Source organism: Trichomonas vaginalis, chromosome I, assembly GCF_026262505.1.
Source record: "Trichomonas vaginalis G3 chromosome I, whole genome shotgun sequence".
Taxonomy (NCBI): Eukaryota; Parabasalia; order Trichomonadida; family Trichomonadidae; genus Trichomonas; species Trichomonas vaginalis.
The window spans coordinates 4,710,401-4,736,519 of NC_067203.1; the positions used below are offsets into that span (position 1 = coordinate 4,710,401).

At 33.5% G+C, this 26,119-nt stretch overlaps 17 protein-coding genes and 7 pseudogenes across 24 annotated transcripts, besides 2 other annotated features; 12 read left to right on the forward strand and 12 right to left on the reverse strand.

Moving 5' to 3' along the window:
* Positions 1-9,684: part of a mobile genetic element that runs on past the window's edge.
* Positions 1,179-1,891, forward strand: TVAGG3_0929620 (annotated as a pseudogene). The gene has a single exon. A coding segment is annotated over exon 1 (713 nt).
* Positions 2,208-3,059, reverse strand: TVAGG3_0929630 (organellar and viral DNA polymerase type B; the record flags this gene model as incomplete). Its single annotated transcript, XM_051252546.1, has 1 exon — positions 2,208-3,059. A coding segment is annotated over one exon (852 nt), but the record flags the coding sequence as incomplete, so codon positions are not given.
* TVAGG3_0929640 lies at positions 3,071-3,688 on the reverse strand (annotated as a pseudogene). Its single transcript has one exon. A coding segment is annotated over exon 1 (618 nt).
* Positions 3,790-4,988, reverse strand: TVAGG3_0929650 (annotated as a pseudogene). The gene has a single exon. A coding segment is annotated over exon 1 (1,199 nt).
* TVAGG3_0929660 (uncharacterized protein) lies at positions 6,829-7,406 on the reverse strand (the record flags this gene model as incomplete). The annotated part of the gene is made up of 1 exon (XM_051252547.1): positions 6,829-7,406. A coding segment is annotated over one exon (578 nt), but the record flags the coding sequence as incomplete, so codon positions are not given.
* Positions 7,891-8,475, reverse strand: TVAGG3_0929670 (phage tail repeat-like family; the record flags this gene model as incomplete). The annotated part of the gene is made up of 1 exon (XM_051252548.1): positions 7,891-8,475. One exon carries the CDS (start codon positions 8,473-8,475, stop codon positions 7,891-7,893), a length of 585 nt encoding a protein of 194 aa, XP_051078122.1.
* TVAGG3_0929680 (uncharacterized protein) lies at positions 8,690-9,235 on the forward strand (the record flags this gene model as incomplete). Its single annotated transcript, XM_051252549.1, has 1 exon — positions 8,690-9,235. A coding segment is annotated over one exon (546 nt), but the record flags the coding sequence as incomplete, so codon positions are not given.
* Positions 9,685-11,068: 1,384 nt separating the features above from the next.
* Positions 11,069-11,251, forward strand: TVAGG3_0929690 (uncharacterized protein; the record flags this gene model as incomplete). The annotated part of the gene is made up of 1 exon (XM_051252550.1): positions 11,069-11,251. The coding sequence occupies one exon, from the start codon at positions 11,069-11,071 to the stop codon at positions 11,249-11,251; it is 183 nt and encodes a 60-aa protein (XP_051078124.1).
* Positions 11,252-11,328: 77 nt separating this feature from the next.
* On the forward strand, positions 11,329-11,916 carry TVAGG3_0929700 (uncharacterized protein; the record flags this gene model as incomplete). The annotated part of the gene is made up of 1 exon (XM_051252551.1): positions 11,329-11,916. One exon carries the CDS (start codon positions 11,329-11,331, stop codon positions 11,914-11,916), a length of 588 nt encoding a protein of 195 aa, XP_051078125.1.
* Positions 11,917-11,920: 4 nt separating this feature from the next.
* TVAGG3_0929710 (serine threonine-protein phosphatase family) lies at positions 11,921-12,154 on the reverse strand (the record flags this gene model as incomplete). Its single annotated transcript, XM_051252552.1, has 1 exon — positions 11,921-12,154. The coding sequence occupies one exon, from the start codon at positions 12,152-12,154 to the stop codon at positions 11,921-11,923; it is 234 nt and encodes a 77-aa protein (XP_051078126.1).
* An 18-nt stretch (positions 12,155-12,172) lies between these two features.
* On the reverse strand, positions 12,173-12,535 carry TVAGG3_0929720 (uncharacterized protein; the record flags this gene model as incomplete). Its single annotated transcript, XM_051252553.1, has 1 exon — positions 12,173-12,535. One exon carries the CDS (start codon positions 12,533-12,535, stop codon positions 12,173-12,175), a length of 363 nt encoding a protein of 120 aa, XP_051078127.1.
* A 303-nt stretch (positions 12,536-12,838) lies between these two features.
* Positions 12,839-26,119: part of a mobile genetic element that runs on past the window's edge.
* TVAGG3_0929740 (protein of unknown function, DUF4107 family) lies at positions 13,712-13,902 on the reverse strand (the record flags this gene model as incomplete). Its single annotated transcript, XM_051252554.1, has 1 exon — positions 13,712-13,902. A coding segment is annotated over one exon (191 nt), but the record flags the coding sequence as incomplete, so codon positions are not given.
* Positions 13,903-14,127, reverse strand: TVAGG3_0929750 (uncharacterized protein; the record flags this gene model as incomplete). The annotated part of the gene is made up of 1 exon (XM_051252555.1): positions 13,903-14,127. One exon carries the CDS (start codon positions 14,125-14,127, stop codon positions 13,903-13,905), a length of 225 nt encoding a protein of 74 aa, XP_051078129.1.
* Positions 14,128-14,907, reverse strand: TVAGG3_0929760 (uncharacterized protein; the record flags this gene model as incomplete). The annotated part of the gene is made up of 1 exon (XM_051252556.1): positions 14,128-14,907. A coding segment is annotated over one exon (780 nt), but the record flags the coding sequence as incomplete, so codon positions are not given.
* Positions 15,059-15,912, forward strand: TVAGG3_0929770 (annotated as a pseudogene). Its single transcript has one exon. A coding segment is annotated over exon 1 (854 nt).
* Positions 16,336-16,949, forward strand: TVAGG3_0929780 (annotated as a pseudogene). Its single transcript has one exon. A coding segment is annotated over exon 1 (614 nt).
* Positions 17,275-17,980, reverse strand: TVAGG3_0929790 (uncharacterized protein; the record flags this gene model as incomplete). Its single annotated transcript, XM_051252557.1, has 1 exon — positions 17,275-17,980. A coding segment is annotated over one exon (706 nt), but the record flags the coding sequence as incomplete, so codon positions are not given.
* TVAGG3_0929800 lies at positions 17,998-18,749 on the forward strand (annotated as a pseudogene). The gene has a single exon. A coding segment is annotated over exon 1 (752 nt).
* Positions 18,834-19,701, forward strand: TVAGG3_0929810 (organellar and viral DNA polymerase type B; the record flags this gene model as incomplete). Its single annotated transcript, XM_051252558.1, has 1 exon — positions 18,834-19,701. A coding segment is annotated over one exon (868 nt), but the record flags the coding sequence as incomplete, so codon positions are not given.
* Positions 20,725-21,390, forward strand: TVAGG3_0929820 (uncharacterized protein; the record flags this gene model as incomplete). Its single annotated transcript, XM_051252559.1, has 1 exon — positions 20,725-21,390. The coding sequence occupies one exon, from the start codon at positions 20,725-20,727 to the stop codon at positions 21,388-21,390; it is 666 nt and encodes a 221-aa protein (XP_051078133.1).
* On the forward strand, positions 22,214-22,549 carry TVAGG3_0929830 (organellar and viral DNA polymerase type B; the record flags this gene model as incomplete). The annotated part of the gene is made up of 1 exon (XM_051252560.1): positions 22,214-22,549. The coding sequence occupies one exon, from the start codon at positions 22,214-22,216 to the stop codon at positions 22,547-22,549; it is 336 nt and encodes a 111-aa protein (XP_051078134.1).
* TVAGG3_0929840 (KilA, N-terminal/APSES-type HTH, DNA-binding family) lies at positions 23,551-24,243 on the forward strand (the record flags this gene model as incomplete). The annotated part of the gene is made up of 1 exon (XM_051252561.1): positions 23,551-24,243. One exon carries the CDS (start codon positions 23,551-23,553, stop codon positions 24,241-24,243), a length of 693 nt encoding a protein of 230 aa, XP_051078135.1.
* On the reverse strand, positions 24,533-25,007 carry TVAGG3_0929850 (annotated as a pseudogene). The gene has a single exon. A coding segment is annotated over exon 1 (475 nt).
* On the forward strand, positions 25,098-25,565 carry TVAGG3_0929860 (organellar and viral DNA polymerase type B; the record flags this gene model as incomplete). Its single annotated transcript, XM_051252562.1, has 1 exon — positions 25,098-25,565. A coding segment is annotated over one exon (468 nt), but the record flags the coding sequence as incomplete, so codon positions are not given.

The following is a 26,119-nucleotide window of genomic DNA, read 5'->3' on the forward strand; positions in this document are numbered from 1 at the left end:
GCGAAGAAAGCTAGAGAAGAAGCTGAAGCAAAAGCTAAAGTGTTGCATGCTAAGTTCGGTCAACGATAGAAATTGAGTGGAAATTAATCGTCGAGGAGGTACGATTATGTAAAGTAAAAAAATGTTGTGGGATTTTTAATATTATATATTATTTTATAATAAAATTTTTTTGAGTCATTTTAAGAAGCACATATAATTTTTTGAATTTTAAAATTAAAGTAGTGTCAAACGAATTTATCACTTAATTTAATACTCAGATTTCTTAAAATTAATGAAAAAAAGGTTTTCTGAGAACTTTTGAGAATGGTTTTCAAATTCCATTATTGAAAATATATAGGTATTGTATGAAATTCAAGCTCTATATATTAAAATTCTAAATTTTTTTAAAAATTACTTTTCAGAGGAATATGATTTTGAATGGTTGATTAATAAGTATAAAAATGTCTACGATTTTAAGGAGGAATTGTTCCTTATGAGGTATACATCATAACTATATTACCTCATAAGGAACAATTCCCTCTTGATAGCTGGGAAACTTTCTCTGAATAACTTATCATTTGGAGAAAGTTTCCCAGCTATCTATTAGAAACTAAAAGGCTGTGAGGCACTAATATATAATCAATGCCTCATAGCCTTTAGTTTCTTATTAAAAACGAGAAAACTTGTTCGAAATGATAAACAATTTCGAACAAGTTTTCTCGTTTTAAGGAGGAATTGTTCCTTATGAGGTATACATCATAACTATATACCTCATAAGGAACAATTCCCTCTTGATATCCTGGATATTTTTGAATATATTTTTTGAATTAAAGTTCTCAAAAGTATTATCAAAAGTGATTTTTTAAAAATATCTCCAATTAATTAACTAATTAAAAGTATTATATTTTTAAAATTAAATAGTTTTTCAATTTTTTTGAAGGAATTGAGATACTTCCCACGACAATAAAATTGAGAGGTTTACATTATGACTGATCTTAGCATGCAACAAAAGAAGCTGAAGCAAAGAAAGAGTAAATGGTTTATTTTTATCCGAATTAAATGTATAGACAAATACCTTTATCTGTTGCGTTCAGTAGTGAAACCCTGACGTCAAAATAAAGGGGAACAGAGTAACGTTTAAGTTTCCAACAGACTGGATTGTGAACATAAATGAAGAGAAGTACATTGGCATAACATCTATGTATATAACACGTGCATTTAGGAAAGTTGACTTTATACTTCAAGTCGAGATAGAAAATGACGAACAGTCTTTAAGTGCCCAAAACATTCACATATACAAATACTTTAAAGACGATACAACTTTACAAGAATGTATGATTTCCTTCAATGAAATGTTCGAGAAAAAGTTCAACATTGAAGTACAAACTTTACAGCCTTTACGTGAGTTTTTTGCACAACTGAAAGAAGAAGGTAGTCAGCCACAACTTATAGACTTTCATTATGAATTTAATGAAAATGAAGATGGAACACATGACTGTCAATTCATTGTATTCTCACCATTCAATGAAGTAGCTAAAAAGAAAAAAAATCCATTACGTATAAGATTTCAAATCTCTGAACCAAGTGATGATTTCAAGAATGTTTTCAATTATGATGCAATGCTTCCGAGGAAAAATGAATTTTCCGAAATTAGATTTCCAGGTATTTGGGATAGAAAGCAAGCTATATTATATTCAAACTTAAGTAAGGGAGTTGAAAATGAGTTCATTGGTCATACAAGAACTTCACCACTTCCTAACCCTAAATACTATAAATTAACTGGCTTCAATCGTGAGTTTTGGATAGACATGTTCTCCACTCATGACCATAAAGCAGTTTCTTACCTCCAGACCATAAGGACTGTCTCTACATTGAAGCACAACTCTTAAACTCTACCATCGCAGTATTGTAAATGACCACATGAGCTTATTTTTATCACGAATGACCTCATTGCTGACAAAAATAAATGACCTCAGAACTTCAACTTACGAATAAAGCTTGTTTTAGTCGTTATTGAGAAGTTAAACTTCTCTTCAAAGCAAGGTTGACATGACTTACATAAGTCAAATCCAATCTCTTGACCGTCATAAAGTGCTTTATATAAGTTTCATTAAACTGAACTCAGAGTCTTTGTCATATGTTCCTTGCGGAACCATTAAACCTTTATCTTCATCATAGAAACACTGAACAGAGTCAGGAAACATTTCATTAGCGGTTAAAGCAATAACATCTTGCTTCACGCCTTTCATTCTGCAGTGAAATGCAACTTCATTTAAATCATTCGTGAGTAAGTCTATGTAAGTCTTCTTTCCACAAAATATTGACTTGTATGCTAAACTTTGTTTTCCAGGTGTGATTTCTGCAAAGTCGCTATGAAATTGACCAAGGTTTTTACCAATGAGAACTCTTCCATAACGTTTCTCAAACTCTTCAGCTAAACGAGGGATATCTTCATTGTAGAGATGCATACTGTCCGTATCGCTATAAAAGATGTCCATTCCTAAGTCCTCAGCAGTACAGAATACTTCACACATTATTCTCTTCGACATAGACAGAATGTTAACACCAAGTGGACAGAAGTTAAAGTGTCTGCAAATGCTTTTCGTTAGCTTGAAAATAGTTTTATCTGAACCATCCAAACCTTCGAACTTCACTATATGGTTGTAGTTTCTGATGGCATATCTTATAGCATCTTTGTCATTTACTATGGTTATTTTTGACTCAATAGGAGATAGAATAGTTTTGCCATAAATACTGTTCAGAATGAGCTTTATATTTTCTTGCAAAGGATTTCCTTCTTTCTTATACTTTAACCTTAACTCAAACAACTTCTTTACTTCATCTCTTATTCTAATATCTCTGTTTCCATCGTAATAGTATCCTTGCAACACTTCACATTTGACACCTTGATATTTTATGAGGTCTTGTAATGTTATATGGTCAACATACATTAAACAGCAAGTGTTTGAACTTCTGGGAACGTTAAGTTCTGGATTTAGTTCAGGGTCACAAACTATTAAAGGAAAGTGTCTATGTATTCCAATCTCTGTTATCTTAATGAGAACAAAGAAGCCAGACATAAACTTTTCACCAATGGGTTCCTTTTGGTCGTCATCGAATAAATGTCTCATGAGATACTCTGTGCTTAACATTTCTTTCTTCATAACCTTTGGAATACCTTCTAAAGTATAAAGTCTTGCTATAGCTGATGGATATAATGAAACAGCGTCGAAATCAGCAATGAGTTTCTTTTCGCTCTTTTGTTTAATGTTATCTGACACATACATCTTCCACCTTGAATACAGCGTGAAATAAATTCTCTTGGTTTATTTGAGAGGTCATATAAATTTCCATTCGGGAAGTACACTCTGTTCTCAAATAATTTGTTAGCAATTGAACAAATACTAACGTAGTCATAAACGTTTAAATCAAATTCTTTCAATATGTCATTGCGGAACTTAACAAAACCTTCTCTTAAAATTCTTACATCTTGTTTGCAATAAAATGTGCTATACTTTTCTAAGTCGAAGTGGTTCTCATCTATTCTGCAACCTTTGATGGAATCTATGTTTTTCATGAATGTATCTGCATCCCGGATAAACTTACATGCTTCAGAAATGACACCAGTTCTGTTGTCATTTGCTAACAAAACACTGCTGTAGTAGTTGTATGGAAATACTTCTTTCGGTCCTGTTTGTAAGTTAAACATAGCAGGAAATAGTTTAAGCTTCTTATTTATAACACTGTAAGAGTCTTTTATAATAATTGCCCTTCCTTTATATAAGCCAGTTATTTGCATTGTTCGTGAACCTTTAATGATGGGAGTTCCTTTCACTTCTGTCATGTGTCTTAAGATGAAGTTTATATCATAACTGAGGTTATGGAAATATATTAAACTCTTGTCAGGAAGTCGTTCCAAAAATTCTGTTGCACAGTTCTGACCCCAAATGCTTTCACTCACTGAACCATCTTCACTGTCGTAACAGATGTTAAAAGCTTTATGAAAGCCATCGGTACTGCACTCAAAGTCAGCAAAGAAAACGTGCTCAGGAATGAACTTGCACTTATTTTTATTTACTTCTTTTGACTCGGCTTTCTTCTTCAGTTGTACACAATACTTTGGAGCATATGTCAAATCTTTAAATGGTGCAAGGTTCTGTTTATATAAGTCAGTCGTATATGTGAAAAGTTCTCCATAAGAAATAGGTTCGAAATATTTGCACTCCCACAATGTTTTCATAACATCCCATAACGGTGTTGTTCTATCATAACGAACTAATATATTTTTCTCTCTCTTTGTATAAATCTTCATCTGTTTCTCAATGTTCATTCCACCACACTCCTTCAAGATTTCTATATAGTTGCGAATGAAATATGTTGTCATTGGTAATCTTTCATTTAGCATGTAGTGGTCTTCAACAAGAAGTAAGTCAATAGTTCGAACAGTTTCACATTCTTTTGGTATGTATCTCTTTATTTCATTATGTCTTGAGTCATTGAATAACCAATGGTAACATTAAATGCTATACCTGTTGCGTCAGAAATTTCTTGTACTTTACTTTGAGGAAAGTCTCTAACACGAATGACTTCTCTCATGTGGTCAATAGTTTCTTCATTTACTCCAGCCTGAATGCAAGCATAAACGAAACAATTGTCTTCTGTCATAAGTGTTGCAGTTCTTTTGTTCATTCATTGAAGATTTGGTAGCGTTCAAGATTTATAGGTAATGTGCAAAGATACTTCCAGAACTGACCGCTTCTCTTCTTATAAAACTTCTTTTCACCATTATCTTTCCAAAAGCTTTCTATAAGTGCTGGGTTTCCTGTTTGCTTAAGAGCTTCCAAAATGGCTTTCTGGTCATTTGTCAGTGTGCTTTCATCTCTATATGGTCTCTTTTTTGGTTTGCCTTTCTTTACATCTGACATCGTTAAGCCTTCATATTCTGTTAAATCATACATCTTTATTTCAGTAAGATTCTTTATGTTTGTCAAGAAGAAGTCATAGTGCATTTCAACAATACCTGCAGCATTTGCTTCTATCTCTGATATAAAGTTCTCCTTCAAGAGCTGATGTAGTAATGTTCCAATATTATTGAGGTTTAACGTAGAACATTCATACTTTCCACCAAGTTTATAACATACCATCCATCTTTGTTGTGAGTTTATTTTAATCTTCTCTAAGAGTCTCATGAAAACCTTACCGAAATGTTTGTGTAAGTAGTCTCTGTTTGGTTCATCTAAAGCTTCGATGTTAAAGTCAATGAGTCTATTGCCTGACTTCACATTTCTCTTCCTATTCTCTTCATCTTTCTTTAACCATCTCTCACCTTCTTTTGGTTTGTCGTCAATGGAACGAATGACATCGTTAGCTTTGCGAACTTGTTCTATAGCACTTTTAAACATCTCTCTTCTCTGTTGTTTCAGTGTGTCGTCTCTTCTTCTTGTTTCACCAACGTTTGCATTTGTTATGTCAAACATTTCTCTTCTTACTTCATGAGGTACTGAACGTCTATGATATAAGTCAATAGCAACGTCATTTAAAGGAAATGCTCTTGCATGGACTTCGTCCTCGCCGCGTTGCGGCTTTATGAACTCAATTGAAATTCTAATCATAAACTATATTGCACCATTATATTCATTAACATGAAGTCAGCGAGATGCTTTAGTTGTTGTTCGTATGTTTTGGCTACTTCTATGTTAGCTTCTTAAAAGTTGTTTTTATTTCCGAGTTTCTAACTTAGACCAACTTCGATTACCAATTCTTTAGTTAGGAACATAAAAAAATATTTTAAAAAATTAGATTAATTTTTTTTAAAGTTATTTTTCTTAATAATTAATTTTTAAATATTTTATTATTTTTATTATGATGGAACATTATCTATAGTTGCATTTAGGTTTCTTCTTTTCATATTCTATATGCTCTTCTCTACTTGCCAATCATAGTATATGCAGTTCTTTAAATAAATCGCTTCATACTTGTATTCATATGTTTTGTATCTTTATAGACAAGAAGGTCTGATTGTGTATAAAGAGAATCAAGTGTTGTCAGTATGTCAGATACCTCGATGTATCTATCGTTCAGTGTAGATTCGCAAGCATAAACGTTTTGGATTAATATAATATACTTCACAATCTTTAGCAGTCTTGTTTTATAATTGATTATACCTTTAAATATGAAGATGTAATTGCTGTTTGGATTAAGTTGAAATGTCAAAAGAGTATAACTCATGTATTACTTCTATGAAAATGAACTAACGTGGATCTCTAGTCTTATAGCTTATGTATCTGCAGTAACCAGAAAGTAATATTAAATTGATAAGTATGTGAAGACAAATGTTGCATCATATTAGTATTTATAATTTCATTTTTTACATCTTCAAGTGTATAGATAAACGACTTACTTAACCGAACATGAAAGATAGTTTATAAACAGAAAAATTTCTTGAGCCAAAATGGTATAGATATAATGCATATATTGACTATGTGTTTAAGTTTATCTAGTTGTACGATGAGTTTTAAAGTTTAAAATGTATTGAAGAATAGACTCCATTGGATGTCATTTATACGTTAATTCTAAAATATAACATATAATTATATTGTTATTGAGAAATCTGAAGGTGTCTTTTCACTTCAATCACTATCTGGAATTACTAATTATCGAGAACATTCAAAGGTTCACTTTGCACGAGTTAGATATTTAAAAACTTCTCTCTTATACAAACAATGGTAGAGCATATCCTTATAACACTTACTTAGACAACAAAACAAGCCGAAAAGAATGTTTACAGCTCTGACAATGTTGCACTTACTTTTACCAAAGAATGGGTTTGTAAGACTTTCGTTCAACATGAAGTGGTTGTGGACAATTACAATCTTCAACCATGGTAAGTCTTTGTCAACAACATAGTCGTCATGTGAAGAACCTTTAGCTGTAGGTATGTTGACTCGGATATTGACATTTGCCAACGGTGCAATTTTTGCCAATTGACCTCTGAGAATGTACCTTGTCTTCACACATGACTCAAGATACTTCATCTTCTCATCTGTAACAAGACCAGAGTTCCTGAGACATGTAAGAATACAAGGTTCATTGACAATTGTTTCAATTGAATTGTAAATTCCATACCTTGTCAAGTCAATGTCAGACTTATTTATGAACGGGAAGTATCCAGCATGTTGTCTGACTGCTTGAGGGTTAGGTTGGTACCATTCGAACTTGACACTTGCAATTCCTTCAATTGCATTCAAAATGTCTGAGTCGGAGTCAACCATTTGTTCTCTCTTTGTAGTCTTGAATGCGTCAAGAAGTTTTGCGGCTGTTTGTTCATTGCCATGTGCATAGTAAATGTGACCATCCAAATCTGTTATGGTCAATCTGAGATTGTGTCCTTTCTTATTTCCGTCTTGAATTGCAGCAAGTACTCCCATGAAGCCTTCTTTGTTCTTTCCTTCGTCAAAGTTTACTGTAAAGGTTCGACCAGATGTAATTTGACTTCTAACTTCACGATACTTTTCATATGCATATCTTGTTCTTTCCATGGGAGCATGTGCGTCTTCACCTTTTCCTTTTTTCCTTCTCAAAGGATGCAATTGTTCGTCATGTTTCCAGTAGAATCTGGCAAAGCCGTCGTGCCCTTCAACTTGAGGTTCACTAACATCGAAAGGCATGTCCATAAGACGTTCTTCTTCTAACCTCTCTAGTCTGTTTGGATAATTGGCACGTGCTGTTTCCAAATCCATTTTGTAGCGAAGACCAGACAATTTGTCATAGACTTTTATGGGTCTTCCCTTCCCATATTTAAAATTCTTCGAAACTCTCCACCCATATCTTTGTAACTCTGCTTTTATTCTAGCAGACTTTCTATCCATTCTATATGGGGGCATTTTTATAAAAATAAAAAAATATTTTTCTTTACTTTACATAACCGCCTGCTGCCATAAGTCTTTGACGCCAACCCATACCAGCTAATGAAGGTTGACTTGGTTTAGTTTGGAAACTAAACTTTGGTTTTGGTTTATCTTCAGTTTTTGGTTTTTCTTCTTCTATCGGTTTTTCGTCACTTTTCGGTTCCTCTGACTTTACTTCACTTGCAGGAACAGTTGTGTCGTCAACATCTTCATAAATATCATATGCCATTTGTTTTTGTTTTCCTTTCAACTTTTTGTGTTTGTTGTAAAGTTTAGAATATTTCGACTCTAAGTCAATGAGATGTTCTATAATGAACTGTTGGTCAGTGAAGTAAACTTTTCCATCTGTTGTCTCGAAAGCTCCTTCAGACTTCAATATTTTATTTGTGAGAGTCTGTTTCTTTTTTGAGATACTAGCCGTTCCATTTCTGTGAAAAGTGACTTTATAGTTAGGGTTTGTATTTCCAGACCTGGCACTTTCTATTATTGAATTTTTCTCTTCATCTGTAAGTTCTTTGACAGGTTTTGACAATGGTTCTGAACTTTTTGTTTGTGGTGTCAAATCTACCGTTTCAACTTCTTCGGTCATTTCATCTCAGTAAAAATTTTTAGATTGGTTTGTTTTCTTAGCAGCTTTGACAATATTCGTTGACAAATACCATCCAACAAAACTGACATCTGACTGTGAAAGTTCTTTCAAATCAGATGATATTAAAAACTATCTGCGTTCAAAAAATGTAAACCAATATTTCATTGTCGATCAAAACCATTCTGCTCTTGGTGTCATTGACGGTTGTATAAAAATGTTAAGAGACTTAAACCAACCACATGGTGGTGAAGCAAATGAAATGTCATATGACGACAAATATAGACACTTCTCCATGGCAAAGATGAGACAAGTTTTAAATATTTACAATAACCGTAAACAAAAAGGTTTGGGAAACCACTCCCCCGAAGAAATGAAAAACAACCCTGACTTAGAGAAAGACTATATATTTAATAATTTAGTCAAAAGAGACAAACAAGAAAGAATGCCGGGCTTCAAACTTCAGAAAGGTGACAAAGTAAAAATAGAAATACCTAAACGCGACCCATATGAAAATACTATTGACTATGACAACAATGGGAACCCGACAGGTACTCACATTCGTGTTCGTAAAAATAGAAGAAAGTATACAAGAGAATATTATGAAGTTTTAGGCAAACATGGCAAAATGTACAGACTGCAAGCAGAAGATAAAACTACTATTGTCAGACCTCGTTTCAAACTTGTCAAAGTTCAAGGTGGTATACTTTCAAAGACAGTTTCTAACAAATATAAGACAACTCCTGACGAATATGCTAAAGAAGTTGAAAATGACGACTAAGCAATTCTATACCATGCGTAAACTGTCATGTAAGGTGGCATGTATTCTTTACTTTGTCCCGTTGTTTGCGTATATCCTGAAACGAAATGTGTATGGTTTCCTTCTCCCTGAGTGTCACTCCAGTAACAATTTATAGCAAACTTAACGTCGTCTTTAACATCATATCCTTTACCTTTTGTCATTCCTGACCAATCCCAATATCTATGACTATGCCAACCTGCTTGAGATGTACTTAAATCTATGTAATGACTGTGTGCAGGTAAATTTTCACCTGAAATCGTTTTACTTCCACCTGTTTCCTTTGAAGAGTTTGCACAATACAAAAACCTGTCGACTATTTGTTCCCATGCACCAACACCAAACATTACTTGAGGACCTCTTGCATCCATAGATGTATAAATAGAACCTACTGGGTTCATTAAATCAAACATATGAGATATTATAGGATTGTCTCTTTTGAACTTAAAATATAGTGCAACTATTTCAGGTTTCTTCTGGTTTGTGTCAGAATATTTTTATAATATAATCTTATGTTTTCAGGGTAGGTAAAATCTTGACTATAATATTTTTTCTGTCATCTGTATAATAATATACTATTCTCGTTTTTTCTATTGCATTATATCTTTTATATCTATAATAATCTAAATATAATGTTAGCTTTTGTTCATCTACATGTGGTGTTCTGTCGTCATCTCCATAGTCATAATAATGTGGTGCTGGAGCTGGGTCAGGCAATGTCATATCTGCCATTTCATAAACTCTTAAATATTTCTTTTGTTCGTCTCCATATAAGTTTAAGTAGCAGTTGTTGTCTAATGGAACTTTAACTTGTGTACCATCATTCTTTTTATAGCTTACATACATTTCATTGTTATTTTTCGGAATGAGTTTATGCCGTGTACCATTTTTTAAGGACTGTACCAACTGCCATCTAAAATATTTATTTTCTTCATTGACAGAAAAGTCACCAACAATAGTTTCAATATTTTTTGTTCCTATCAAACTTTGGTATATTTCATTGACATATGTTTTATCTGCTTTATTTTCAAGGCTAACGTTTAAGTCTGTTATTTCAGAAGGTGTATGTGTATGTCCAACGTCACTTTTCCTGTTTAAGGTTTCTTGTAAGTTTGTAATATTTGCAATGGTATGTGTATGTCCAACGTCACTTTTCCTGTTTAAGGTTTCTTGTAAATTTGTAATATCAGATATAGAATGTGTATGTCCAACGGCACTTTTCCTGTTTAAGGTTTCTTGTAAATTTGTAATATCAGATATAGAATGTGTAAGAGTCTTATCTGCTTTTGTCTCTAATGTTTCCTTAAGACTTGGTATTTGGTTAATATAATGTATATGAGTCTTTTTAGAATATTCGTTTTCAGCTCTTGTCACTTCACTTGACATTTTATTGTCAACATATGTTTTGTCTGCTAGTTCAGGATGAGTATGTTCTTTTGTTGCATAAGCATTGTTAGCTCTTTCTTCTTCTTTTGCTATTGCATCGTCTACATATTCTTTGTCAGCTTTGTTGTCAACATCTGCCTTCAAAAGAAGTTCATTTATAGGTTTCTCGTTTAAAGTTCCTTTTGTTGGATTTATACAGACAGTATTGTTCTTATTGTCTTGAAATAGAAACTCATCTGTCATTGGGTTTATTGTCAGTTTTAAGTCACCCCCTTTCAATGACTCAGATATCTTAGAATAGTTTGAAAAGTTTGTTGTGTTCTTATTTAGAGCTTGCATAATGAGTTGTCGGTTGTGTTGTATTTCTCTCATAGACGCTGTTTCATTTGACATTTTTATTATAGATAAAATATGCTTCCAATAGAAAAAGAAAATTCTAGAGTTGCTACAACTAAACCATTAGATGAACTTTTTACTAATGTCGGTCAAAAGTTTGAGACAGATACCGTAAAGCATGAAGGCTATCGTTTTGACTACCCATTAAGATGGTTAAGAGACCCATCCGCCACAAAGCTATTGGCTTTCGTAGAATGAAGTTCATTTCAGAAGTCATACATGGTTTCCCATTTACGGTCGGTTTTGAAGTTCGATACTATAACAAAGAAAAACGTATGTATGAGAAATTTGAACAAGGAAAACTTTTACAAGTTAACTTGCTTATAAACTTAGAAACAACTCTTCAAGCTTTTCAAGAAAAAATAAACGATATCTATATTGAATATGCAAACCAGTTTAACATTGACGAAGGAGAATACCATCTCGATATTATTTATGACAGGAAAAATGCAACTGTTAAAATCAATAAAATAGAAGACCTTGGAGAAAACGTTTATATTTCTACAAAATATAACAACTTGGCATGGTATAGATTTATGAGGATGTTAAATCAGCCTGCAGCATATCCAGTACACCCGGACTATTATGAAGTCGAAAACCCTAATGGAACATATGAAAATATTTTCGACCCAGATGCTATTATTGTTCATGCTTCATTTTCTGGTGCGCAAAACTCTTTCTTATGTCTGATGAATGACTTTTACGAAAAACCTACAAAGTTATATGAACCGCCGAGTGGAAGTATTTCAGACTTTCAAGTATGGTTTACTACAGATGGAAGAAAAAGAATAATTCCATTATACCATGCGTTTTACTTAGAACTTAGTTTCATATACAACTACTATCGAACGATAAAAATATAATTTTTTAATATACCGGTTGTGGTTGCCAACTTGACCGTGGTGCAGGTTCAGGCTGTTGTATTACAGGAGCTTGTTCTTCTGGTTCAGGGTCTTTAGGTATAATACCAACAAACTGACCTACTCTTTTACCAATATTTTTGACACCGTTCCATACTCCTCTTCCGACAGATTTTATTCCATTCCATATACCTCTTCCAACATTTCGAAAGAAGTTTCCTATCTTACTGAAGAAACCCATTTTACTATATGTAAAAATCTAATGTCCGCCTAGTCTCTTACGTTTCCTGTTGAGTTCCATAGCATTCTTTAACTGGAGCTCATACATTCTGTTTCTCCTCTGGTAGAAAACATATTCTGGGTCAACTCCTGTGTTCGCGTCATCTGCATAAAGTTGTTTATATCCCACTTCAGGGTTTGTATAAAACTCTTTCCATCTCATATTTGCATACCATGGTGGCAAACCTAACGCAGCGTCATTTGACATGGCAGTTTGCATTTGTACATCTGTTGGCACTTGACCATAGTTTGCCATTGCAGTTTGTATTCTAACTTCATTTGGAATATTCTCTGGGTTTGGTTGTCCATGTTGCTGTGCATTCGCTAAGTTCTGTGCGTCCATTTAATATTAGATAAAAATATCTCTTACGAGTACATATGCTGAACATTTGCAGGCATTGGTTCATCTTCATATTCTCTGTACTTTTCTGCCACGTCAAATAAATAAATGACACAATGGAAAAAACCTAAAACAAGTAGTCCTATTTCAAACCACATTTACTTACTAATAAAATTTCTTTATTGCGATACTTTCTCCAGTTTATAGGACCTCTCTCATATTCTATCTTGTCATATAAGTTAGTATACAAGTCATGGGTACGGCGGCACTGCGTTCCGCCTTACCCAATACTTGTGAATTTGACACTTTACAAAACCACTAACCACTTCACTAACGAACTCACTAATGTAAAAAATAAACGTTCTCACTATCGTTCTCACTAACGACTTCACTAATGTTCTCATAAATTTTCCTCAATATCTTCATCATCAGTGTTAACCCTATTGTAGTCATACTTGAAGCCATAAACTTTCTCTAACTTCTTAACGTACAATTTACATAACTTACCTTCGTCATCGTATGGTTTAATGATATAACTATTTCTATCTTTATACACAGTCAATGAAAAGTCAACTGGTCTCGGATGTATTTGAAAGAACATGTTATGCTCAGGAAGGAAGAATAAATGTTTAAATGTATGTTTGTTATACTGTGGAATTCGAATGAGTTGCTTTTGTTCTGTCATTTACATCCAAATAAAAATTTTCAGTAAAATAAAAAATAAACTTAAAAATTAATGATATCACCACCCTCACACGTATGAAAACATAGCCCAAAAATAAATTTAGGGTAGATGGTTAGATCTAACCTCTTTTTTCACCTGTTTTTTCACCCTGTTGAATTCATTGCTTTATAACTTTCTTCCTTGGTTTCTTTTTAGTTGCTTTCTTCACGTCTGTCTCCAACTTGACTGTCTTTCTTCTTCGTCCGTAATGATACCAATTACTTCCACCAGTCAATGGGTCAAATGGTCTTTCGTAAGGGTTTCCATACATTCCATAGGGACCATACGGAAGAACTACTGGTGGAGAAGAAACATTTTCTTTAGTTCCATCGAATCTATTTAAATGCATTGTTTCACCTTTCATCTGGTCATTAAAGTCTTTTGCGTGTTTTGCAAACTCATCGTCCTTTCCTAAAGCATTTTCTGACTCAGTCGCAACCAAATTGGATGCTTTATTTATGAGCCCTATTTTATTTAATCTTAACTTCTTTGCAACCCAGCCTCCAATCTTCCCTTTATTTGCATCTAATGTCTTCGAAACCCTTCCTCCACTCATTTTATTTACTGCGTCATAAGCTCCAAGTGCTTTTGCTCCAAATGCTAATGCTTTTGTTCCCATTGCGCCTAAAGCTGCCCAAGCTACCATTTACACCATATTAAAATCATCTCTCTTCAATATTATCTCATAAAAGTTCTCGTTACTGGAGAAAGTCAATGAAACATAAGCGTTCTCACGGGCTTCGCCCTCACCGCTTTGCGGTCTATCTAACTTCTTTCTTATCTCATCTATACGCTTCAAAATGTCTGAACAATTGCTAACATCTTCTACAACAGTTATTTCATCATGAATGACCTTCAAGAACAAGCTCATTTAATATGCTATTAAAATCATCTCAATAATGAGTCCATCCTTTCCATCTTTAGGTAGCACAACATCTTTCATTGAAGAAGGTTCGACAAGTCTTATGTTAAACTTACTGACAAAGTTTGTTATACTATAATGCTTCGGCGGCGAATACATGTAGTTTGAAAGACATAATATAGATTCTTCAGCAAATTCACTTATACTGGATTTTATAACAATGTTCTCACGAGACCAAATGCCACCAATTGACAATCTTGTAAGCAATCCTGCTGAACCTTCTACTGTAAACGTCGATGGTAACATTCCACGAAGGTCATTTATTGACATCGTTGAGTCACTGTATTTAAAGATTTTCTTAAAGCAATCGTCATTATCTAACCATGCAATAGCTTTGAAGTTTTCATTCGAATATACATCTGCTTCATTAAATGTAAATCCTGACTTCTTTGCAGAGATGACTTTAAAATCTATTGAGTTTGTTTCAAAATTATATGCTATGGTAACTTCTGAAGGTAATGGATGCCCTTCCGCAGTCAGTTGTTCTCTCACTACCGTTTGAAGCTTTGTGTTAAAAACTTTCATGTCATCTCCTGTGTCTAGGTTCACATACACAGCAACAGGAAAACTATCTTGCTTCTTTGTTTCATCATTATACCTCAAAACATTAAAGTTCTTCAATAATATTGTTCTTCCTGCTGGAATACTTCGAACCTGTCTGATTTCAATAGCTTTCTCACCTCCTACATACTCTACCCAGTGTCTTGGATATTCATAAGTATACTGACTTTCTTGAATTTTGGTAGGTTTCATCATAACGTGTTCATAGTATATCTTTATACTCTTGTCAGTTAGACTCGGTGCTATGTTCTGAATATTTCTGACTTGCATTTTTAATGGAGATAAAATGAAGCATTTAATACATGACGTAGATGAAGACATGAATGAAACTACAGACAAACTTAACTCTTCTCTTATTCTTCCTTTCAGCAAAGATTATGAGTTCTGTTCAAATGGTGTGTATTTCTATTGTGGAAAGATGGGTTCAGGTAAGACATTTAACCTCATTCGTCATATACTCATAACAGAGCGTTTAGGAAACGACTCTTACTATGACCAAATCATTATATCAGCAACTTCAGATTCTATGGACTCAACAGCGAAAACATTTATGTCAAAAGTTCAAGCCTCTGTCGTTAAAGTTCCAGACAGTGAACTCATTGAATTTCTTCAACGTTACATTCGACGTAAGAGGAAATATTATGCCATCGTTGAATTTATACAGTCAGGAATGCAAAAGACTTCTGAGGAGATGGAAAGAATTATTGACAAACACCACTTACGTCAATACTCAGGAGTTTACGATATGAAACGACTTACAAACTACATTCTGTCAAAACTTTCAAAATACCCCTTCAAAAAATATCCATCAAACACTTTATTAGTTTGTGACGACTTCGCCGGTAAAGGTTTAGTTCAAAGCCTGACTCACCATTAGCTAACATCATTACTAAAGTCAGACATTACCATTTAACTGTAGCAATACTTATGCAAACATGGAGGTTTTTAGCTTTAAACATAAAACGTCTCATAACTGACTTCGTTATCTTTCAAGGTTTCTCACGTTATGATATTGAACTCATTTGGAAACAGTCAGGTATAACATTACCTTTTGAAGAAATTTGGGAAGCATATAAGTCTCTCATCTCTCCTCGTTCATACCTTGAGATTCATATCATGACTAATACCATTAAAGTCAAAAATATTCCATGGGAACGACCAACATTGTTTTAAAGTTTAACCTTCAATTGACTGATGGTAAACAAATTCCATGCATCTCTGTCGCCATTTCTGTTAATATTTTTGCTGTCATGCATATCATCCACTTCCCCATCCGTTAGCTTTTGAGGATATGCGTTAGAATAGCTGTTCTTAAATGAAGGCTTTTTCACCTTTGAGAGCATAAACTCTATAACTTTCTGCATACTTTATGTTTGAACCTCCTGACCATCATTGACATAAATTTTTATAGGCTTCCACCCTTTGTTCATGTTCCTGCTTCTTCCCTTAGCTCTTTTGTTCAGTAGTTCTACATCTTTATACACAGCACCTGTCTCAGTGAATTCAACAATATTTTCATTCGTTAGCTTTACATTCAAACCCTTGTCGAGTATATTGTTCATTTCATACATATAAAAGGTTTTTATTCTATATGAAATGAGAAGCAAATCCATCTTAGCTGGTGCCGTTAATGTTCCAATTGAACCAACATCAAATGTTGACTCACGAACGACAAACAATATTGTCATAAAGAACTATAGTTCAGAGTGTTTGAAAGAAAAAGAACCAGAACTTAAGTCGGTGAATTTAAACTCAGCTTCAAACGCTAACGCTACATCAGATGTTAAGTTAGAGTATCCACCACTGGACCAAATTCTTTCAAGAGAAGCCAACGACAATCCTTACACAAATGTTCAAACAAATCCTTCAGATAACGTAGACCATTACCTTCTTCAGTTATACCAAACTATTTTACTCAAAGACGATAAGAAGCTTTTTGAAATCTTATAAGTAAGAACCAAATAATTCTAACAAAGGAGGACCTTGAAAATGTTATCTCACGAATAACAGGGAAACAATGTGTCATTGACTATCTCGACCCTGAAATCGAATGCTGTGGTCAAACTCCACTATTCATGAAAATAGGTAACATCCGCATCATTGAAACACCAGGAACTACAGGAGTTGAGTTTAAGTATAAATATTCGAATGAATATACAAAACTTTCAACAGAATATAAGCTTTGTTTGAAATATGTTTTAGTAAATTAAAGCAGTCAGGACCTTCGGTCTTGGCGCTTTGCGCCGTCAGTCAAAAAAATTTCAAGTTAGCAATTTGTAATATCTATCCAAAACTTCTTCAACAGTATCGAACTCATCTTCATAATGCAAACCTAATCTTATTGACTTGGTGCAGTTTTCACTAACACAATATTTTTCTGTTCTCTTGACTGACATAACTAACTCATTTGTTTCATCAAACAGCAACAACCAAAGTTCATGACCTAATACATAACATTCATACTTTATATTTTTAGCTCTGAGTTCTCTTGTAAGCTGTTGCATTTAATATTATCTAAAAAGTCTACTTCAACAGTCATTCGCACTGGTGCCTTCAGTTCTACAGGCTCTCCTTGAAAGTCAACAAGTCTGAATTGCATGTCTTTCAAATTATGAGGACTAATGCGAACCCATTTACCTAAATGAGTTGCTATGACAGGAACGTTTGGAATGAACATTGAATTGACTGCATAACAGAAGGATTTATATTCTACTGAACCTTTACTATTAACTCCTGAAATACCTGTGACATTAGCTATTTTAGACTCAATGTATAAACAATTACCATAACATACGTATGGAACAGATTTCATCTCAATCGTTTTGTCAACACTTTTCAAAGGAAATGTCATATGGTATGCACCCAAAAGAAGTTGTACTCTATGACTCATTCGTGTTATCTTAAACTCCTTCGCATAACTGAACTTCAAAACTCCTGCAATAAGTTTAACATTCATTAAGTTTTCTTCGTTATCCTTGTTTGTTGTAGTATTTATGAGAGCATTTAACACTCCAGCTAATGTTTCCATCTTATATTCTACATTATTGTGAAATCTTATTTCGTGCTTCTTTCCATCTATTTCAATCTCCATGAAATCTGTTTCATCTGTTATGACAAAAGTTGCGATAGTATTGAAGTCAACAACTCTGAAAGCAAGCGCTTCATTCTGAAGACCTAAGTTTGTTTGTAGCTTTACTGTCCCGTATTCGTTTGGGTCTGTACTTTGCAAATAGAACAACATTTTATTCTCATTAAAATATGACTATTGCTGCATATGCGTATGAAACAAATGAAGCAAGAAGAGCACATGAACTAGTAAACGAAAACTCAACTTTAACCATTGAAGGCAATGATTTAGTCATTGACGATGGAAAAACTAAAAAAGTCATTGATTTCGATACTTTTAACACGTATGACACATTCATTACAATAAGTAAAGTTCCCATCATAAATGATGGAACGGTGCAATATATAAATTCTACAGTAGATGCCTCATTAGTGAAAGTATTAAATGTTCTCATTGAATTGTTAAAGAGCTTTCGATTTGACGACAACATTAAATGCCTAAAGAATTTAGTCATGAATGAGAAACAAATTCTCGGCGTTGCTGGTAGCAGTAATGATGTACACCTTATGACATTAGAATATTATAACGAACATAAAGATGAACTGAAAGGAGAGAAGGGTGACACCGGACCTCAAGGACCACAAGGAATACAAGGAATACAAGGACCTCAAGGCGAAAACGGTTTGGATGGTGAAGATGGAAAGGATGGAAAAACTGCTAAATCATGGATATGGAACCTTATAAATACTGGTTTAACAGCTGCTTCATATGGAGTTCTTCAATACCAAATCGGAAAGATATGGCAGTACTTGGTGAAGAAGTTTTAGATGACGTTAAAAATGCTTTGAACTTCATTTCAAATGGTTCTGATACTATTAAAACTTTATCTGGTTGGATGCAAGAAACAAGGAGTCAAATAGATACTGTAAGACGTATAGCAAACAATGCACGTACGGGATTGGATACTTTACGAGAAGCACAAAATACACTAAAGGAAGCAAATGATATTCTTGGCTCAGTATCAGACATGCATGAAGATTGGCTTAAAGGTATTGACAAATCTTTAAAAAATCACAGTCAGTCTATTGCTGACTACAAGAAAAGTATAGATTTTTTACATAGTGCTATGGACGTACATGATGGAAGCATAAGGAACTTACTTAATGCTAACAATAACTTACCAGGAACTATTAAAGCATTTATAAAGTCCTTTGTAAAACCTGGTGCTCTAACATTTAGGTCTTTGAGAGCAAGAGCATTGAAGTCAAGAGATGCAGAAACTCCAACAGAACCTAAAGAAGGAACTGAAACAACAGAAACTCCAGAAGAACCACCAAAACCAACAGCTAATGAAATATTGTTCGAATATTTTCCAAGGTACTCTGTTCTCATTGCATACATTCAAGAAATACTTAAGAAAGCAGACTTGACTTTAGGAGATGATGAAAGTTCTGTATATCTTTCGTTCCAGTTTCAAATAGCAGAACTTTTGAGACAGATATGCTTAATGTATGACAACATCTCTGATTTCACAAGATATGATGACGACCATGACCCCGAACACGGTGAAGAAGAAGTTTTACAAACATCCATTAAGACAGGAAAGGTTTTAACTCAAAGTCTCATTATTGACACCAAAGATGGCGAAGTGGACGTTCTTCAAGAGCTGAAGAAAAATACTTCTTCGGGAGGTGGTGGTAGGCATGAACTTGAAATAAATGAGATAGAAGAGAAATTAGCCGAAAAAGCAGATAAAAACCATGTTCATTATATAAGTTCAGACGAACAGATTATAACGGACTACCATGGATATTTAACACAGGATGAACAAATAAGCACTGAAGATGTTAATGAAAGAAGATATAAATTCATTCGTGCTAAAGGTTATGACATATACTGTACTGTACAGTATGACACAGGTAAAGCACCAGAAGCATTTGGTTATAACAATGAAATTTATGCTTCATACTTCTTTGTTAACGGTGTATTAGTTGAACCAAGATTTACTTTGAGAGTTAAGACAAAAATAACTTTTGAAGATGCTATTAAAAGTAAAGCCAGCAAAGATGAACTTAAAGCAATGAACAAAGTTTTGAAATCTCATAAACACAATATCTCCGATATAAATGAACTTCAAGCTACATTAAATAGTAAAGCTGACAAGAACCATACACATGAATCCTTCACTACTGTTAGAGCAGACGACATAATATTGAACTATACCCTTGGTTCAAGTGCACCTTTAGAGAATCCAAGTACAAGCGTAAAAGATACACTAAACTCCTTAAATAGTAAATGTATGAACATTGAAGGTCATGTCAGAAACTTTGAAACATATAAACTACCAGCAATGTTAGATAAAAAAGCAGATAAAGAACATACACATAAATCCTTCTCAACTGTTGCTATAGAAAGTATTGATGGCAAACTTGCTGAAACCATTGACGAAGCAAAGCGAGGAGTGGTTATTGAAATACTTGGCTACAACATAAACGATGACACTTATAAAGTAAGATATGAAGGAGGCGTTGAAGATGTTATACCATCTAAGAACTTGAGAGAGTCAAAGTCAACACATCTGGGACCATTAGAGCGGGAGTACTGGAAAGACAAAAATAAACCAGAAAGAATAAGAAAATTCTTCTAAACTTTTTCATTAGATGTAAATCAGACATGAATGAGAACAGTCATGATATCATTAATGGTACCATTTATTTTAACATAAAGACGCAAAGCGGCGGGGCATAGCCCATGAACAAAAATAATTTTTAGGGTAGATGGGTATATCTAACCTCATTTCTACCCTCATTTCTACCCTCATTTCTACCCTCATGAATTTTCATGAATTTCCTTAAGATAGAAAAAATAAAGTTAGTTTTATTTTTATTTATTTTTTTATTTTGTATGTAAGAACAGAAATGTCAGTCGAAGCACAGACGTTCACGAACAAATCTAATGGCGAAACATTCACAAAAGGCACTTATAATGGTATTGAAGTCTTACGTAGAGACAAGGATAGTTACATTAATGCAACAAAGATGGCAAGAGAAGCGGGAAGGTTAAACCATTTAAACAGATTTCTCAATAGTGCTAAAATGCAGGAAATTCTTGAGTTTTGGTTGAAAGAATACGGTCGAGCCAAAAGTGGCTCAACCTCAAAACAAGCATTTTATGAGCTTACTAAGGGTGTTATAAATGAATTCAAAGGTATTTACATACATCCTGACCTCGTTCATTTTGTTGCTGAATGGTGCTCTGTAAAGTATGCATTTTATGTCAAAGATATTATGGACTCCATAGACAAGAAAGTTCATGAGAAGTTAGATGAAGAAGAACTCGAAGATACAGTAGAGAATGCAAAACCTTTGTTTGAAGAAGAAGTTAGAAAAATGCGCGAAAAACAATTAGAACATGAACGTGAGATATGTTATGGTTATAGAGATTCTCCATACGAACTAGACCAATGGGAACAAGAAGATTTAAAGAGAGAATTTAGAGAATATGAACTCGCTAAGATAGCATTAGAAACTGCAGAAAAGAAGTTAAAAGTTTGGGGTCGTTTTGTACAAAAATATTGTGAGTAAATGAACCATTTATTTTTATTGAATTCACCAAAAATAATGTTTATGGTAGATGGTTAGATCTAACTTCATTTCTACCCTCATTTCTACCCTCTTGAATTTTCATGAATTTTCACGAATTTTCATGAATTTCCTTAAGACAGAAAAAATAAAGTTAGTTTTATTTTTATTTATTTTTTTATTTTGTATAAAAGATATGATTTCAACAATCGGCACAACAACAATTCAAGCCACGAACGGCGGGACTCTGTCCACAACAACTTCACCAAATTCATTAGTCATGAATCCTACGTCAATGTTGGTAGAGATGAAAAGCTTTATTCCTTCTTCATATACTTTCGAAACAGAAATACAAAGAATAAAGCAGGAACTTTTAACAAGTAATTTAGACTGTAGTGCGAAAGATGAAACAAATGAACAGTATCTTTATGAAATGGAGGACCTCATCGACCATTTGCCTAAACTACCTGAAATTCAGCAGCAAAAACTAACTATTCCTGAATTCGACGAAATTGAAGTCAAAGCAACTGACTCAGTAGAAATTAAGAAATTCATACGTAAAGTAAATTATGAATTCCTTGGTTTTCATTGCAACCATAAAGTTATGGACAAAGATTGCGACATGGTTTATAAAAATATTTCTGACCTTTACAAATCCGAAGAATTTAAGACATACGATAACTTTGTTTCATTAGTTGCAAAATGTGTATGGCAGATAAGAGATAAAGATAGAAGAGGTAAAGTATGGAATGAACAAATAAGACCCGCTATGTTTGAGATGAAGAGAGCAATTGACGCTTTAGTTATTTTAGCTGGTAATGTTTCAATGTATAACGCAAAAACGATGCCGCAATGTTCAAAATGTAAAGCAGCAATAAGAAAATATAACTACTCAGTCAAAGAGATAGAAAGAATGCGAAACGACTATGCAGACTTAAAGAAAGAAGCAGAAAAGCCAGCAGAAGATAAAATGGATATGTTGACATTTCTTAATAAAAACTATCCAACAGCAGAAGATTTCCTTCTGTCTGACGTCAAGAAGAAGTATAAAGAAACCTTCGGCATTGTTAAAACATTCGATGTACTAAAAGAAGAAATAGAAGCTACGAAATTGTTTAGAATCTCACGAATTCATAACGTTTACCATGTAAAACGGTTATAAAATAACTGGGGTAGGAAAGAGGGTAGTTATCGGGTTAGATCTACCCTTCTACCCTAAACATTATTTTTTGTCTGAAAAATGACCAAATTTCATGAATTTCATTAGTTAGAAAAATAACGCTAATTTTTTTCTAAGAAAAATTTTTATTTTGTATGTAAAGACAGTAATGTCAAACATTGAGTTTGAAACAGTTAGAAAGATTGACAATGACACCAAAGTAGTTAGAATAGGTGATTTAAACGTAAGATACTCAAAGAAATACAACAAATATTCTTTGTCAGACATTATATCTCCATCTGAAAAGAAAACAAACTACTGGGTTAGAAATGCTTCAACTCAGAAAATTTTGACAAGAAATCCGGAGCTTATGATATCAGTAGCATTTCATGGAACAAGAGCATATCTTATAGACAAAAGTCTTATACCAATAGTTTTGTTATGGTTAGACCCAGTTGTTGGATATAACTTCATAACATATGGTTCATTCGACTCAGAACGTTGCAGTGAAGGCTTACTTTACATCGTTCAGAAACCGAAGGACTTCAACAAAAAAGATATAAGATAGGAAGGACATATAATATAACTCAAAGATATGACAGTACAGTCAATAGAGTCAAGGTTGTGTTCGTTAATGATATGAGAGCTGCTGAAACAGAACTGCTTGAAGTTTTTGAGAAAATGTATGGTGCTCCCACGAAAGGTAAAGAAACGTTTGAAGTAGATGAGATAGATAAAGCTATAAAATTATTTGACGAAGTTGCTGAAAAATACATGTAAAGCGTTTATTTTTGGTCTTTTGTGAAAGTCAGAAAATAACGCTAATTTTTTTCTAACAAATTTTTTTTATTTTGTATGTAAAGACAGTAATGTCAACATTAGAGAACACAACAACAGTTATAGTCCATGAAGCTATAAATGAAGAATACGAGTACATACAGTATAACAAACAGTTACGTCTCATTCGTTCAGTCAAAGATGACATGTACCAAATGCAAAGTATAATGAACGCTCTTCGTTCTACAAAGCAAGCATATCATTGGTTTGAAAACCAACAGACAAAAGAACTTTTAGAAGAATTTCCTCATATGATTGCTTCCCTCGGAAAACCGGGGGAAGAGATTCCGTATGAAAATCGCAAGAATTTGGCTCCTGGTTTGAAAGGTTATTATGTTCATAGACTTTTAGTAAATGCTGTAGCAATGTGGGCTTCACCTCGTTATGCTTGTTATATTTTCATGATGTTAGATGAACTATATAAAGCAGAACGTGGAGAGATGGAAAAGAAACTTCATGCAAAAGATGAAGTCATTGAATCCAAAGACAAAAGCATACAGAAAAGAATACCGCGTTCAGTACCAAAAGGAAAGGAAAAGAGTTATAGGTATATGATATATACTGAAGAGTTGGAGAAAGAAGAAGATAAAGATATGGTTATGTTGCATTTAGTCAGAAGAAACAACAAGAGCTTTTATGACTTAGCTAAAATATATAAATCTGACAGAAACTGGTTCTATCGTGAAAACTTACCGATTTCAATGACACCGACTGAGCAAATAAAGGAAATTGTCAAAAATACTCTTCCTCAAACACACTATGACATCAAAGGTTGCACAATACTTACATTTAAAGAAGACTTAACATTACTGAAGGAAAAAATAACAGAATATTTCGATAACTTCAAAGAGGAAGAATAAAAAAATCTAAGCTAATTTTATTTTTTTTATAAAATTTTATCTCATATGAAAGAACATGAATTTAGAATATTCAGAACTCATGACAGAAGAAGAGAACGAACAACATGTAAAAGATTATGCAAAATTTCTGAAGACATACAAAGCATTTAAACAATATCTAAATGCTTCTAAAGATTATGCAAAATTTCTGAAGGTATATAAAGCTTATGAAAAAGCGTATGAAAAGTTTATACATTGGGGAATTGTTGTAAAATATCCATATGAAGACTACCCAAAAATATATTTTTGCTTATAAAGCTTCAGGGTCTATTTCTTCAACCATTTCACTTCCTTCGTCAATGTCAATAGAAGCTTCTTCAACCTTTGGTAAGAATTTCTGTATAACATCTTTGTTCGTTATTGTTTTCAGAGATGAAGGATAATATTTCACATTTGTTTCACCCTTTCTTATATTCTTTCTGTTCGGAAAGATTTAAAGCAATACTGAAGAAGTCAATATTAGAGTTCTTTATAACAGTATAATGAGTATCTTTGACATTCACGAAGAAACTCTTTTGTTTCAAAACTACTGCTAACTCTTGTGAAGTATAACGTTTGCGGTCAATGACGATAGCTAATGGTCTGACATACTGACCAAACTTAGATTCTTTCACAAACTTCTTGTTAAAGATAACATTAACATTTGAAGCATTATTGAACTCATTCTTGATGGCAGTAGCGAGAGCATTGTATGAAAAGAACTTGCAATCTTGCATGTGTTTCATTAAAATAAAAATATTAAATTATTTTGAAAAATAACTTAAAAAAATCTAATCTAATTTTTTCAAAAAATATTTTTTTATTTCCTACTAAAGATGTATCGGAAGTTGTCTAAGTTAGAACACTCGGAAATAAAACAACTTCTTACAGAAGCTAATATAGATGTTGCAAAGCATTACGCAACAAACAAAAAAGCACTCGCTGACATCCTCAATGACTATAATGGTGCAATAAGTTATGATAGAATTCATGAGTTCATAAAGCCGCAACGCGGCGAGGACGAAGTCCATGCAAGAGCATTTCCTTTAAATGACGTTGCTATTGACTTATATCATAGACGTTCAGTACCTCATGAAGTAAGAAGAGAAATGTTTGACATAACAAATGCAAACGTTGGTGAAACAAGAAGAAGAGACGACACACTGAAACAACAGAGAAGAGAGATGTTTAAGAGCGCTATAGAACAAGTTCGCAAAGCTAACGATGTCATTCGTTCCATTGACGACAAACCAAAAGAAGGTGAGAGATGGTTAAAGAAAGATGAAGAGAATAGGAAGAGGAATGTTAAGACAGGCAATAGACTCATTGACTTTAACATCGAAGCTTTAGATGAACCAAACAGAGACTACTTACACAAACATTTCGGTAAGGTTTTCATGAGACTCTTAGAGAAGATTAAAATAAACTCACAACAGAGATGGATGGTATGTTATAAACTTGGTGGAAAGTATGAATGTTCTACGTTAAACCTCAATAATATTGGAACATTACTACATCAGCTCTTGAAGGAGAACTTTATATCAGAGATAGAAGCAAATGCTGCAGGTATTGTTGAAATGCACTATGACTTCTTCTTGACAAACATAAAGAATCTTACGAAATAAAGATGTATGATTTAACAGAATATGAAGGCTTAACGATGTCAGATGTAAAGAAAGGCAAACCAAAAAAGAGACCATATAGAGATGAAAGCACACTGACAAATGACCAGAAAGCCATTTTGGAAGCTCTTAAGCAAACAGGAAACCCAGCACTTATAGAAAGCTTTTGGAAAGATAATGGTGAAAAGAAGTTTTATAAGAAAGAGAAGCGGTCAGTTCTGGAAGTATCTTTGCAC